At 37.5% G+C, this 16,738-nt stretch overlaps 1 protein-coding gene across 1 annotated transcript in view; it reads right to left on the bottom strand.

Moving 5' to 3' along the window:
- The window catches only part of mcub.L (mitochondrial calcium uniporter dominant negative beta subunit L homeolog), a 58,261-nt gene that overhangs the window by 9,068 nt on the left and 32,455 nt on the right, over positions 1-16,738 (bottom strand). Inside the window, 2 exon segments of the mRNA NM_001094368.1 lie at positions 2,730-2,900; positions 3,061-3,130. Of these exon segments, the coding sequence (NP_001087837.1) occupies positions 2,730-2,900; positions 3,061-3,130 (241 nt within the window).

Below are 16,738 nucleotides of genomic sequence, written 5' to 3'. Positions count from 1 at the left end.
AATTGTTGGAATTCCTTGGATATTTAAACACTGCACATAGCACTTTAAAATTCACTCTAGAGTACCATCCTACTAATATACACTTTTTAAATGTTGATATTTGCCGATCTGATAATGGTTTTAAAACTACAGTTTTTACAAAACCTACTGACCGTAATAATTTATTGAGTCCTACCAGTTTCCATGCCCCTAGCCTTTTTAATGGCTTACCAAAAAGTCAATTAATGAGGGTTAGGAGAATTACATTGGATGATGAATTATATACATGTGAATCTGAGAAGATGATTGAAAAATTTCATACAAGGGGTTATGATAAAAATAACCTATTAAAAATTCGTGAAGAGGTTAGTAAGATACCTCGAACTAAACTCTTACATAAACAGATAAGAACTACTAATAATGATAAACGCATACCGTTTATTTCTACATATGATATCAATGCGAAATATGTAAGGAAAACAATCTTAAAGCACTGGAAGATCCTAAAAAGGTGATGTTACATTGACATTGTTAAAAAGAAGGAGCAAAATGTCCACAAAAAACACACTGACAGGATAGGCACTTTTCCCTGCCTTAGTTGCGGCCATTGTACTGGTATTATTAAGGGGAATTATGTGGTACATCCCCAAAAGGGTACAAAACATAACACAAAAGGCTTTCATACCTGTAACTCTCAGGGAGTAATTTATTGTTTAAAGTGCCCATGTGGCTTGGCATACATTGGCCAAACGAGTAGACAGGTAAAAATAAGGTTAAATGAACGTAAGGCTGCTATAAGAAACTTCAAACCACTAAAAAAGGATGATATTAAGGGAATTAGTGATAAAAAGAAAAAAGAAACTTTTTTATACCAACATTTTTTTGAAGCAGGCCATAGGACATCACAATTAAGATGGCAGGTATTAGAAAAAATATATACATCAAACCAAAATCTTGATAAGATTGGCACAACGTGAGGCTTACTGGATATGGCTGCTTCAAACTCAAACACCGAGGGGGTTAAATGAGGAGTTTAGCCTGAGATGTTATTTGTAACAATGTATCATTCAGTTTGAAATTATGTTGCTAATTTGTTTCCATCTTTCTACAGATTCTCTTAAATTGAAAATTTTTTCATTAGAAAAGGAAAGGTATGATTAATCCCTTCCTATATTGTTTAATTTTATTTTGTGTATGCTCTTTATTTTGAGAAAAGATTTTCTTGTAACAAAATAAACTTTTCAGGTGTTTGGACTTTACTTTGAATATTGGATATCTTGATTATTGGATGGACTCTGGACTTTTATTATAATCCAAGGAATCATTTTGATTGTTCTTTATTGATATGTAAATTTTCTTACCATGTGGGTGGTGATTAAGATTTTTTACTTATTTAATGGTGGAGGTGGGAGGCACAGATCACCTGACGAAGGGGTACGCCCCCGAAACGTTGTAACCTGTTTGGCTTGGCATTAAACACGGGTAACAACCCTTGAGCAGATTTTGTGTGCTGGATTCATTCTATTTACTTACCATTTTTTGGAGGTGCCGTCCTCCTATGTTCCATGCACCGTGAACGTGAAAAGAGGGAACAGGTGTGCATCTGCATTTTGTTTGGCTCAAGATGCCAAGAACCCAAGGCATCCTTTCTGCATCTAGTGTGGTAGTGTCCCCCAGTACAGAAATTTGGGGAGGGGGGGGAAGTAATAAGCTGATAACAAGGCATTCCCACACGTATGTTCCCCTGATTCTGTTCCTACTAGAATTAGTAGATGTGCTGGATGGGTAACAACACCCTTACAGTTACCCGATGGGTCAATGGGATTTATCAAGCTCACTTATTTGAAAGTGCCCCGATAAATTTGAAAGGATATGGAAACCATGGCTTGACGTTAACCTGGCAGAGCAAAAGATTCATCCGAATACCGAACTGAATCCTAATTTGCATATGCAAATTATGAGAGGGGAAGGGGAAAACATTTACTTCCTTGTTTTGTGACAAAAAGTCACGTTATTTCCCTCCCCGTCCCTAATTTGCATATGCAAATTAGGATTCGGTTTGGGCCGGGCAGAAGGATTCATCCGTATCCGAATCCTGCTGAAAAAGGCCGAATCCAGGCCGAAACCCGAACTGAATCCTGGATTTTGTGCATCTGCTGGTTAGATTGTATTTAGATAGAATAATGTGTTTACTAACGACCACTTGTGAGGGGATGTGTAAGATTGTTCTAATGTTTATTTCTCTGGTGACTGTTTCCTACTAAACTGGACTTGGGACACATCATATGTTCATGGTTGAATACTGCTTGTGAACCACATTTTGTGGTATGTTCCTCCCACGTTCCCTTCCCTTGAAAATAAAAATAAAGACTTGAAAAAAATATATACTGAATATCTTCAGGAACCCACCTCATGGAATATGCCTCATAGAATACAGCCTTTTACTTATCCATCTTATTTGTAACACAGAATTAGGGGCACATGGGTTTGTGCCTTACTCTTCCCTCCCTTATAACCCTTTTATGTTAAAAACTGTGGCATAAATAGAAGGCACTGAGTGCCATACACAAAAATATTTTGTAGATCTAAACTTCTAGGAAGGGGTTTATTGAAATCACACATCAGTCTGGATGCCACTGGGGTCTGAAATGAAAAGTGCGAGTAATGTAAATGAATGGGATAATTGTTGTTTTAGTGGTTCCTGTGGTAATTGTCAGGCAACTGAAACACTAAATGACATATGTTCATACCTGTGGAAAGAGCAGCAACCACATCAATGCCTCGGTCTTCCTTTTTAATGTCTCCTAAGAACGTCCCCACTGTAGTTGTTAAGGGTTTGATAGTGAACTGGCAGCGCTCATTCCGAGAGGGGAGTGTAAGGGTTATCACTGGGAGTCCATGGCTATAGTTAACGGTTACATCTGTGGCACATGACAAAAAAAATGTTAATACGGGAGAGTATCACTCATTCTCACCAGATACTTTCCTGTTTCTGTGCCAGAGCTTTTATAGTTAGGTCTAGAAGGCAACATTTAAGCATGCATCTTTTTAAAGTACTAGGATTTTTATATTTAAACTCACCACTAGAGGGTGGCTGTGTGCTGTAAAACACTGCCGAGTTTAAACGAAGATTTCCAGTTAGACATCTGATCTGGAAAATAAAAAATATATATATAATAAAGCTGGAGCCACGGCTTCATATGATCCATTTTGTTGCAATGGTCCAATTTTTTTTTTTTTTTTTTAATTCCAATCATTTTTATTTGCCTTTAAAAATAAAATACACAGTGGCTGTCATCAGTGAAAACAGAGTGAGATTAGTCGATCTGAAGAAGAGGCGATTTGTCACCGGGCGACTAAATCTCCCCGAATCTTTGCGTGTGTCACTATCCTTAGGGGCCTATTTATCCTGCTGTGTAAAACATTGGAGTCAAACATTCCCGGTGATGTGTGCCCATAGCAACCAATCAGCAATTCGTTTTCAACAACTTGTCCTACAAGTTTGAAAACAAAAGCATCACGCATTATGTTTGTCTCCAATGTTTTACACAGCATGATAAATTCCTGTCAGAATGTTCTGTAGACACCAGGGGTTAAAGTAAGTAGGTGGGAAGGAGTCGGCAAAATCAAAGGCAGATATCTTGTATGTATGTATAACTTTATTTGTAAAGCGCTGTTAATGAGCCACAGCACTGTACTATCAAACTGTGGTAAAATCGTGATCCTTCTAGTGGTGTGCGGGTCACGGACCCTAACCCGTCCTGCTGCAGCCCGCGAGGGGAGAGCAGGAGAAGAGTTCAACCCGCACCTGCCCGCTAGGACCAGTGCGAGGTCGACCCGAACCTGTGTGACCCGCGGGTATCAGGTCGGCCCGCACATCACTAGATCCTACACCAAGTAAGCTAGTTCTACTACTCCGGTTTTCAAAAAAGATAATGTTCATCTGCTTCACAATATGTATGTACAAAAACACAAGCACTGTTACGTTCAAAATAAACTAAAAAAGTCTATGAAATGACAAACTGAAAGCAAGGAATGGCAGAGCACAGCTGAGACATAATTGTGCTGTTACACAAAAGGGAGGGAGTCATAGATTCATTTGCTGATGAATGTGAGAATCCGTACAAGTAAAGAAAAGTAAATTGCTAAAACCTGTTCTGTCACTCCAACTCCGCCTTAAAGGCACCATAAAGTGAGCAAAGATAAGAACCTGTATTTTTGTCCAAACATCCAGCAGTGTATTTTTACCAGTAGATATTGGCAATCTGCAGTGTCAGTGCAAATACCTGTTATCACATTTTCACCATTACATTTTACTACATGCCTTTATATTTCTTCTATCTCCTGAGAGGAAAAGAGGACGCGGTGCTTCTTTGACTAAAAGCATTCTGTGTCCTATCCCAAAAAATGACCACAACAATTGCTTTAAATGTTGGAATTCTCAGAGAGGGCTGCTTAGAAGAAATATTTCTTTAGGGAGCCTGGCTTTAACCCGTGTGTTGATTTATTTTAGCCTTGAACAAGGTGCCAGATATAGACTGTGTGTTCCCTCTGTATAAAATGCTCAATAAAATCAGTTCTTTACAAGAACATATAATTAAAGTGTCTTGCTTAGTTTATACATTTACTGACTCACACACAGGCCAGAGCCGTTGGGATTATCATTCCATATGAGGGTGTAATTATTACTTCTCTCTGACTCCATTACTTTATGTATCCTCATAACATCCAAAACTGTTTACAAGTCAGATTTCTGCATTCTGCACTTGGCACACTTTCAATTTTTATATATATATTCAAAATATAATATTGTGTTGGGTGATGTTATTGTGTCCTTTTATACACAGAAGATCCCAGGGTCAAAGGCACATTTTTCCTTTTAATGTTGATGTAAAAGTAAATGATCTAGATTTCTACAATTACAAGTCTACACAGAGTAAAGCATTGTAGCAGCAGTTGTTTCCAGAGTCCAAGAAGGGCTAATGGGCCATAACAATAGAAGAACCCAGCTACTGGGTTTTATGGCAGAGTATTTTATGAAACCATCATGTATGACAATGATAGCCGGTGCATAGCCAGCTTGTCAAATGGGTTCTCAAAGCTCCTCCTTTCTCTCTACAGTAAATCTATGATACTTTCCCTCTATATACACAAATAATTAAATCTCTCTGATATATCTTAGATTTCATTTGTATGTTAAAAACTAGTCTCAGTATACTGCTGTTCTGAGTGCTGCAGATACTCTAAAGGACTCCATGATATTAAAATAATAAAAATAATAAATAATAATAATAGAAGAAAACTTTGCAATACATTCATTACAATTTTTCTATGGTTTTTAAGTTCTATTCTCTGCCCTAATGTGTCAGACAATGTAAGATAAGGCAGTTGATTAAGAGACCTGTCTTTGCTGGGGAACTCAAGACTTTTGTAACATTGTTTATAAAGTAACAACCAGGAGTTGCTATCAAAAGCAATTGTTTTTATAAAGAAATCTATGATCCTCAAAGCGATACCAACATGTTCCTATAAAAACGTGTCCATATCTAGGAGCTGCTGCAAGCCGAATATTTTCCACTAAAAGCCCTCGTCGGGTGGGTGAAAGTTAGAGTTCACCATTTGATAAATATTCTTCTAAAAATCCCATAGGAATGAATAGAAAGTGAGTGAGCTTTTCTGTGGTAAACTCTCATCTCACATTTGAATAGATCTGCCCCTAAGTGTCATTTGCATAGTGCAAGAGTGAGCCCAGCAGCATAACTAAATGTTACCTACAGAACATTCAATTCAGGGCCCCAAAACATTTCTCAGTTCTACCTAGATATACGGTAGATAGATATTGTTAATGAATTAGGGCCTTATAGGGCCCCACTGCAACAGCAGGCTCTGCTTCCTCTGTAGACACACCCCAGAGTGACACACCACAGAGTGAGCCCTTTAATGTTCTTACACAGAGTACTTCTACCCAAAGACTGGCTGTGTTCTGCACAGTACAACAATGGCAGGAGACAGGCCAACCCTGTTCTTATCACCTATAGGGCAGCTGGTAAGTACAGGGTCCCATAGTGGCCAGTGGCAGAACTACCGGGGGAGCAGGGGGTGCGAGCGGGCCAGGGCCCGCACCCCCTCAGGGCCCCCCGGCAGTCGTTTCGCCCCTGAAAATGCGGCCGCATGGAGGGGGCGGGGCCCGGCTGCGCGTCACGCACCAGGGCCCGCCCCCCTCTAGGATCGCCACTGATAGTGGCCTGTATCCACCTCTGCTACACCTTGAGAAGGATTTCTTATCCTGCATGAGGTGCAAAGCACAGTGAGTCCAAGTGTATAAGCACAAAGGAGCATGCAAGTAGTGTCGGACTGGGGGGTCTAGGCCCACAGGAGCTGCTTTATCAGGGGCCCGCACCCACCTTCTCCCCACAAGCCACCTCCACCCCGCCAAGTGCATACCTTCTATCGGTCGGGGACTGGGTGAGACCTGCACCAACACTTTAAAGGAGAACTAAAGCTTAACTAAATAAGTAGCTAGAAATGCTGTACATTATGTTTTGGACTTCTGTACCAGTCCATGGCAACCACAGTCATTTAGCAGTAAAGATCTTTGTCTCCAAAGATGCCCCAGTAGCTCCCCATCTTCTTTTCTGCTGATTCACTGCACATGTTCTATGCTGCTGTCACTTACTGAGCACATAGAATATAAATGTCATAGTATAAGGCTAATTAGTAATATAAATGTCACAGTATAAGGCTGATTAGTAATTACTACATGCAGCAGAGAAACCAGTGCAACTAGCATCAGAATTTAATAATCAGCCTTGTAATCTATTGGCAATAAAATGCCTCCGTAGCTTTCCTTCTTTAAATAAGAAAAAGTTTGCCACTTAAAAGCTGGTTCCTGTTAGGGTTGCCACCTTTTCTGGAAAAAAATAGCGGCCTTCCCATTTTTCCCTATTAATAACATTGGGATCAACCATCATTTTTACTGGCCAGGCTGGTAAAATACCGGCCAGGTGGCAACTCTAGTTCCTGTCTGTAGGATTACAATCAAGTAGGGGGCAAAGACATTGCACTGCAGCAGCCTATCAGGTCATTAAGTGGTGGTGCATCTCTGTAAAATGGACCAGCCTGGGGGCCCACCAAGGGGGACAGTCCAACCCTGATAACAGCTGTGTTTCTGTGAGTCACTGCAGAGAGCAGATCTAGCAGATTTAAAAAAAACAAAAAAAAACCCATTTAAACCACATATTCCATAAATATATTGCAACTAGAACCTCTTAGCACTGCTTTTAGAGAACATTATGCTATTCAGTCATTATTTAAAGAATATTAATTTACCATCTTAGATATCACAGAGCACTGCTCTAATTCAATACAACCTTGACAGAGACAAACTGCATAGTCAGAAACCAGAAGCCGCACCAACATGTTTAAAGTCTTTGTCCTGAAACAAGTGCAATTCATGTGGGAATTCAGTTCATGCAGCAAATTGCTTCTGGCATATTAGTTTCCAACTGCTCCACTTACTTGCACCGCTGCCCCAGGAGAGGGCACAGAGTCATCAGCAGATAATATAACTATTCTATATCGGATGTAGAAACACATGCCATTAGTACAAGTACAGTCTCCCTCATTCTCTCTGCATTTCATGCATTCATATTTTTTCAAAGCCCATGTAATAATAGAGTATATAGCTAAACAAATCTTTGTGCCATATTTCTGAACCACACTGATCTCCCTGCTGAGCATCCAGACAAAGAGAGACCAGGGGCACCCAACTGCTACATTAAAAAGGCAGTTTATAAGGACAATATTCCATTATATTCTCTGCCTGCCTCCAATTGATTTTCTGTCTGGTTTACAGGATGGGTTGATAAAGAATCACAGTAGAGTGAGAGGAACAACATATGGGTCTGACTTGTGAGAAAGTTCAGTCCAGAGTGATTTACGGTTTCCAGCCTAAAACATACTAATTGTGCTCAGCCAGGCAGTGTTCTAATCATTATAGAGGTCTTGCCCTTGCATATATTTCTTTGCAGGTTGTCTAATAAATCCCAGTTGCATATAGATAGTTGCTCTTTCCTCATTCATTCAATGAACACGTGGATTTTAAAGGGGACTTGTCACCTTATTAAACAATTCCAGATCGTATTTTATGAGGTTAGCCAAGTAAAATAAACTTAATTTACACTAAATAAATTATTTCAATCTCATTTCTTTTATTTTTGGAAATTATAATCACAGAAAGCAGGCAGCAGCCATTTTGTGGACAGTGTTATTAAGGCAAGCTTTAGAGCATGCTAACATATTGTTTATGTGTTAGAATTGGGGACATGATAACCATGCCCATGCACTGGCTACACAATTAGATGCTGAACATGGAGAGGAGAGCAGGGACATCTTGGAAGTGCAGAATGGAAAGTGAAAGTAAGTGACTGCCCCACCTGTATGCCTCTATAAGACATAGAGGAGGGCCAGTCAATATATGATTGACAGTTGAGAGTTTTAAATAAATTTATAACCGGTATGGATGTTTCATTAAAACAAATTCTTGTTTAATTTTAAAGGACTATTATTATACAGATTTTTATGTCTGGCTGACAGGTCCCCTTTAATGCAAAATTGCCTGTTTTACACCTCTACATAGTTCACATAAAAAAATAGGTGGCAATACGAAGAACAAAATGCTTATAAAGATGTGAGGCAATCTTGGAATTGTAGTTTCTAACTGTATCCCAAATGTATATAAAAACATTACTGTCTCGGTCTGGAATCCTCTGTTATAAGAGCACTTTTACATTCATATTTTATTTGTAGTGGTTTGTGAGACAATTGCATTTTTAGACTGCTAATTTTTTTTTTTTTTAATCAACCAAGAGTCAGAAACAATAGGGTTAACTAAATTGAGAAATGCATAAACAGTGCCTAGACAGTGCTGACACTCAGACCTTCAAAGTGCATTGGTGAATTGACAGCCTTGTATTACGAGTCCAAAATCTCAGTAATCACAAAAAATAGAGAATGAATGAACATTGCAAAAGTGCTCCATCTCCTGTGCTGGACTGCACTGTGTGGTAGTGATTACAGAGTACCCTCAAATTAACAGGCAATTTGGTTTCAATATTTCTCTTCAATGTTTTGGGGAGGCACCAGTATTTCCTGTGCTGTTGTATAGAAGCCACATTTGTTTCCTGTGTGAACAATGATTATGTTACTCCCGTGGCTGACACTTGTCCTATTTCAACCCCCTTAATGTAAAAAGGAAAATTGTTAAAAACCAGAAACGGAAGGAACTGCAAACCCAAGTCACCCAATCAGTGCCAGTTTCAGTGCCACATATACAGCCATGCTGCGCTAGATACTGCCACAAAGAACAAGTAACAGCACTGCCTGTTTTACAGAAAAGACTTGTATTTTGGTTTCACAGTAATAGAATACGTTTGTTAACGTATGTTAAAAATGTTATTGTTGAGTAGAAGAAGTAATCATTGAAAGTAACATCCATAAACTGCGGTGATTCATAATATCCATGTAATCACAGATTTGCAATAACATGCCGCAAGGTTGTGTGCATTGAATTAAAGGACTGTTTTACATGCACCTGCCTGACTTTATTGTAAATCTCCAAATACTTTTTGCACAAACGTTTTGTTTGTTTAGCAGTCAAGAAACATTTGCATTGCTCTGGCCGTCCATGAAAAATGATTTATATTACAATCATCTGTGCAAGATCCGTTGGTACTTTCTTTTATTATGGTGTTGCCATGACTATTGGACCATGTTCAAGGTAATAAAGACCTAAGTCCAGCACAGTCTTTGCCAAATCCATTCTGTGATTGCTGACTTAGGAAGGCAAGAAAAAAAAGATAAATACGTCTTATAGGGGTTGTTCACCTTTAAATTTACTTTTAGTATGGTGTAGAGAATTATATTCTGAGACAATTTGCTAAGGGTTTTTATTTTTTATTATTTTAAGGTTTTTGAGTTACTTAGCTTTTAATTCAGCAGCTCTTCAATTTGCTTTTTAAGAAATTTGGTAGCTAGGGTCCAATGCTACAGAGCATTTGCTTTTTAAAAGGGGTCAGCGACACCCTTTTGAAAGCTGCAAAGAGTCATAAGAAAAAGGTGAATACCCATAAAATTATAAAAAAATAAATAATGAAAACCAAATAAAAAGTTGCTTAGAATTGGCCCTTCTATAACATACTAAAAGTTAACTTAAAGGTGAAAAAAGAAAAAAAAAAAACAGTTGAAAGCCGACATTTTTCACACCAGGAGTCATACCCCTTTATATTTAATGTCCCCTCAGTGGCTTTCCTTGTCCTTTAAAGGAAAACCACCCCTGAACATTCCAGATCTCTATGAAAATACATTGCCTAAAACAGCACATATGTAGAACACTGCTTCATCTAAAAACCTTTCTAGTACAGGTATAGAATCCGTTATCTGGAGACCCATTATCCAGTAAGCTCCGAATTACAGAAAGGCCATCTCCCTTAGACTCCATTTTATACAAATAATCCAAATAACAAATCTGGTACCCCAGGTCCCAAACTCTGGATAACAGGTCCTATACCTGTATTGCCATTGGATAATCCTAAAGAGAAAATGACCACTTCAAGAACTAAGGTGCTGGGATTTGCCAAAATAATTGCTTTTTCAATAAGACATTCTAATGAACGGACCACCAGAGTAAAAAACAAAACGTGCATTTTTTTTCTGGCAAAAACGTGTTTACAAAGAACACTACTTCCTGCTTTTCAGCTCTGAGTTAGTCAGCAACTTGAAGGGGGGGTCACATGGGACATAACTGTTCAGTGAGTTTGCAATTGATCCCCAGCATTCAGCTCAGATTCAAAAGCAACAGATACGACCCATGTGCCCCCCCCCATCTCAAGTCTCTGATTGGTTACTGCCTGGTAACCAGTCAGTGTAAACCAAGAGAGATGAAAAGCAGGAAGTAGTGTTCTGGCTATTATGTTACACATCCAGTCACTCCAGCCTTTATACATTACATTTTTGGCTAACTAACTATATTAGAAACATTTTTTATTTTGCACAACCTATCTATTTAGCCCGTTTTTATTTTTACACTGAACAATTCCTTTAACTGTCCATAGAGGAAAAACTTTGCACTGTGCATTTTTTTCCCATTAACGCTGATGCAGAAACTAACTATGTATGGCTAAAATGCACCTTAAGGACATAACCCATTAGTATCTCACATAGCTGTGTCTCACCCAACAGTATTCATCAATTGTTCATGCTTCCCCATAACTGTACAGCATGTTTACTAACATTGGAGATACATATCTGAAGAGATTTATGGAGATGTTGCCCATGGTAACCCATCAGTAATTAGTTTTAGGCAGCCACCTATAAAAAACAAAAACAAGATTTTGATTGGTTGCTATGGGCAAAATCTCCAGAAATCTCTCCGGATATTTATCTCCAATGTTATTAAACATGCCCATATAATTTGTAAAGGTTTTTATTTTTCATTTTGCAAAACCAAAACAAAAACAAAATCGGCACTTCCATAGTAACTGGGCACATTTGGCTGCATTAGAAAGTTGACAGTTTCAGTACAGCAAGAAGTACTTAGGGCGTTATTTATTAAAGGTTGAGGTGTGTTTTTCACAAAAAAACATTGAATTTTTCAGGGAAAAAAAAACCCCTTGAATCTTATCGAAATGTATTATGCCCCGAAGCTGCTAAAACCTGTTGAATTCATGTAATAGTCAATGGCAGAGGTCTCTTTAACCGTTGAAGATGTTGCTTGCCTTCATGATTTTCGGATGTTTTAAGCTGGTTTTCGCTCAAAAATTTGATAAATTAAATAAGAGATATTCAAGGTTTTAGGCCTCTAAACTCGATAAATTCGAGGTATTCAAGTTTTTTCCCAGATTGCATTCAATTAAGTTTTTTTACATTTGGATTTTTTCATGAACAAGCAAACATTCGACTTGATTTAAATTGTGATTTTATTCGAGCAATTTGCGCCCTAGGCCCAGACCTTCGAGGGGTTGGCATCTAACTACTGTGACCATATTGTTTCAAACTTTTCAGGAGCGTCCAAGTATTATAATTCAGCTTAACCAAAGGCAGTGTGGCATTTACTAGATCAAGCCACTGTTGGAGTGTGGGGGGAATCATCTATTTTAGGGGTCCCCAACCTTTTTTACCCTTGAGCCAAACTTAAGTATAAAATGATGTTGGAGACCAACACAAGCATGCAAAAATATTCCAGGGCTTCCAAATAAGGGCTGTGATTGGATATTAATAGCACCTATGTGGACTTGCAGCCAACAGGAGGCTTTGTTTGGCAGTACACATGTTTTTTATGCAACTAAAGCTTGCCTTTAAGCTAGGAATTCAAAAATAAAAACCTGCTTTGAGGCCACTGGAAGCAACATCCAAGGGGTTGAAGAGCAACATGTTGCTCACAAGATACTGGTTGGGGATCACTGATCTATTTCATGATTATCAACTTCTTTGCATAGTACATGGTGGATTGTAACAACAATGTTTTTTTTGTCAGAGCACAAACTTGTCTATTACTGTAACTGCACCTAAATGTATCATTTTATACCAATTATGGGCAGGGTAGAACAAGATTAAAGTGCTTCCCTTTAACTATTACCAACATGAAACCATATATTTATTGCCTGTGTGTCTATCAGAACAACAACTAAAATATAGTATATCGACAGGTTTTATGTTTGTAATTACAAAGGCGGAAAGAAGGTTATTAGTGTCTTAGTTAAGAAGATTTATTGTAAGAAGATGTTTTGGCACAGCATAATTAAATTATAATGAACAACATAATCTATATGATTAACATACCACCCAGCATTCAGCACCTTCGTGGGTGTAGTGACTTATTACCATGTCAGTATTTCTCTCCATGATTTTATTTTCTGCTCCACTGATGTAGGCTATTATCACATAGGTTCCCTTAGGCTGGGATAAGCAATATACAGTTTTTACTGCCCTTAAAGGCAAAAGCACAACTCGTATAAAGGTCACAGTTGCCTGTGTCCAATAAGCCAAGGTTTGGATATAGAAGAGAGAAAGCTAGCACTCTCAGGTCTTAGTAATAAGTAAAAAAGTGTTTATTAGCAAACAAAATCGACTAATGTTTCGGCAAACTCAAAAGGCTTTCTCAAAAGGCTTGAGTGTTTGCTGAAACGTTAGTCGATTTTGTTTGCTAATAAACACCTTTTTACTCATTGTGCACTAAGGTGTTCCAGCACTGCACAAAGGTATATAACTGCACCCTGTGAGTCACTATTTAACTGTCATTATAAAACGTAGTTTTGCAAAGGGCACTGCTATAGCTTGTTAGCTAACAGCATTTCATTTTATGGTTTAGAATTGTTATCATACTTCCCATGGCCAGCATCAATGTACTACACTACTCTTGATTATTTTCATTTTCCTTAAGGAGTTCTGCACTATTTCTACTGGCCCCAAGCCCTTTTCTACACTACAATACTCAATGGACATTCAAATTATGGCCAATAGTAAATTGTAAGGCCTTCTAGCAACCACCCGTACTATATAATGCACCAAATAGGTTTTTCTGGTGGATTAAAGGGGTTCAAGAGGTATGTTGTAAAAATTATATTTAGCTTATGTATAAACCAAACATCTAAAATGGCTTTAATATTCATCATCATCATCATTAGCAGCCCACCTGTATAGTGGGTCTTGGTGCGACTTGTCCTGGTACTATTCAGAAAACTAATACTAAAAAACCCAAGATGTACTTTATATTGTGCAGAGGCTTTCTGCCAAATTGCTGTAATGAAGCAATTACAGGACTCAATATTCCTTGCTTGTTAGATGCAAATGAATGTAATAAAATGAACTTGAATAAGGCTTTATTATGGTTTCTTATTACCACAAGTCATTTCAGAGTACGTTTATGAAACCTTACAATCCCCTGCCGGCTGTTCCCCTCACTCTGAGATTGCAGCAACCCTTGTGGTATGAGCACTGCACACACTGTTTCACGTTCCATAATCCTTGCCATTTCCAAACACTTCTAATGTGGATTTTAGCGAATGCCCCATTAACTTTAGGCACCTACCAAGTCCAGTACATCTGAATTATGGAAGGAAATGTTTCCATTTTAAAGCTTAGCTTCAAGTTACAATAATCTAATGAAGAGGCAAATATATTGCAAAGCTATGTACAGAAAACCAGTCGACTGCAGCATCTTCTACTTTAGCTCATTTCCACAGTGAAAACATAGCATTTAATTAATGGAATGCCGGATAAACGATATAACCGTGGGAGTCAAGTACAAGTAAATTCAGAGGTGCAGACATTTCTGTAGATTGCTTTTTTTAGTAGAGCAATCATTTATTTTTCCTTTCAATCCAAGTCATTCTCCCTTCATTGTGGAGTATTAAATCTTAAGCCTTCTTTGTTGCTTGACACTGAATTCCCTGGGCAAATCAAGCTGTACAATGGTTAGTACTTTACTAAACCCTTCATGTGCATACAAGTACATGACACACAACAACAGCTCTGTGCATATTACCATGGTTTATTAAACCACCGATATTTACCCATAGTTGCATAAAAATAATAGTGTATTAATGTTATATGTTAATGTTAAATTTAGAGATAAGGAAAGTTGGAGAAAAGAAATCGCTGGTATAGAGTCTATTATCCAGAAAAGAATTATACATATCCCAGTGACCTATTTTAAATAATGAATACTGTATCAGTCACTATTATATATTTATTATGTACATTTAGGGGGTTATTTATTAAAGTCCGATAAGTAAAATGTCAAAAAATTTGAGTTTTTCTCACTAGACTTCAATTTTTAGAGTTTTTTTAATGTATTAAATCCTGATCCTGTAAAAAGCCTGAATCCGAAAATCCGCCATCTCAGACCTGTCAATGGGAGAGGTACCAATCCAAAAATGTAGTTATTGGGGTCGTCGGTGGGTTTAGATTGAAAATTTTACTTTTTCTGGGTTTTCGGGCAAAAACTCAAAAAAGGGAGCGTTTTCAGGAAAAAAAACAGAAGAAAAACCAAGCTATTCAATTTTATCAAGTTTTTCCGCTAAATTTGGCTTATTTTATTAATAAATAAATTCAAATCGAGCATGGGAGTTTGGTTGTGTTTTTTTTTTTTAAATAAAATATGAGATAAATTCAGACTTTAGTAAATACCCTCCTTAATATGTACACCCTTTAGTTGTTAAGTATGGCAAATCTGTTTTATAAATACCTGTTAAGCATAAGCGTAATAGTAAAGGATTGAAGTACGCAGGTTGGAATGGTTAAATATTGTTATTATTTTCTGCGTCTCAGACAATGCAGAGGCTATAAATACAGAAAAAAAGAAGATATGCACACTGACCCCTTTTTTATATTTTATAAAAGATAAGTCTTTACATATTTTAGTTTACACATTAGAAATGAAGCAAGCCATGACTTAATAGCACAGGTACTACATTTTTTTTTTATTAAAACAAAGTCATCTTAACTCACATCCATGAATTGAACTCATTTATCAAAAATTCTTCTCAAAAAAGTTGAAGCGAAGAAACGTTGTGACAAATTTGCACATCATTTCAAATCGTACTGTCACTGCAAAAACTTTATCGATTTTCTTGGAGTATCGGACAAAAAACCAGCGCAGATCACAATGTCAAGAAGCATCTTCAGGGGCATCCGCCATTGACTTCTACATGACTTCAACAGGTTTGAGAGTATTTTCAGATTCCGATTTTAAGCAGTTTTGGGGGTATAATAAAACTCTAAAAATCTGAGGGGTTTTTTTCCTCTAAAAATTCGAGTTTTGCCCTTTCAAAAATTGGAAGTTTACTCTTGGGGACCCATTTAGTATTTACTAAAACTCAAAGTTTTACCATTTTTTTATTAAAACAAATACGACCTAACTCCCATCCACAAATTTACTTAATTTAAATAACATTTGGCCCTTGAATCGTTCAACTTTTTGAGATGTTGCACAAAAACCAATGAAGATCACAATGTCAAGAAACATCTTCAAATCTGCCATTGACTTCTAAGTGACTTTGACAGGATTTAGCTGGAGTATTTACAGATTCAGATTTTTAAGCAGCTTCGGGTATAATAAATCTCTAAAAATATTTGAGTTTTTCCCCTTTAAAAACTTGACCAAAAAATGTGAGGTTTAATAAATAGGTCCCCAACTGTTCCTGTAGGTCAAAGGCAATGCACTAAGAATTCTGCAGGCAAAAATACATTTAGGGGGTTATTTATTAAAGTCCGAATGAATAAAGCTCAAAAAAAAATTTTGTGGGAAAAAACAAAACCTAATTTTTTTGTATTTATTATACCCCAATACTGCAAAAAGCCCAAATCCAAAAATCCACTATCTCAGACATGTCGAGCTCCTGTATAAGTATAGGAGAGGCACATTTCCTAAATAGAAGTTATCGGGGGGGGGGGGTAACCAAAAATCGTACTTTTTCAGGGTTTTCGGGAAAAAACTAAAAAAAAAAATCAGAAAATAGTCTAAAAAATTCATGCAATTAGTGTTTTCACACGATTTTTATGGAGCGTTTCCGCAATCCGATTATATCTGTACATCCCTGTTGGAATGAAGAAATGTTTTTAACCTGCAGTATCATTATAATAATAATAATATTATATAATGAGTATAATGTTAACTGCTGACTATTTACTGCAATATTAATGCATGTGAGGACCATTTTCTGTACATAATTACTACCTGGAGACTAACCCTCGGCAAAAA

This window comes from Xenopus laevis, chromosome 1L, assembly GCF_017654675.1.
Source record: "Xenopus laevis strain J_2021 chromosome 1L, Xenopus_laevis_v10.1, whole genome shotgun sequence".
NCBI classification, from domain to species: Eukaryota; Metazoa; Chordata; class Amphibia; order Anura; family Pipidae; genus Xenopus; species Xenopus laevis.
This window is presented reverse-complemented; position numbering and strand designations above follow the sequence as displayed.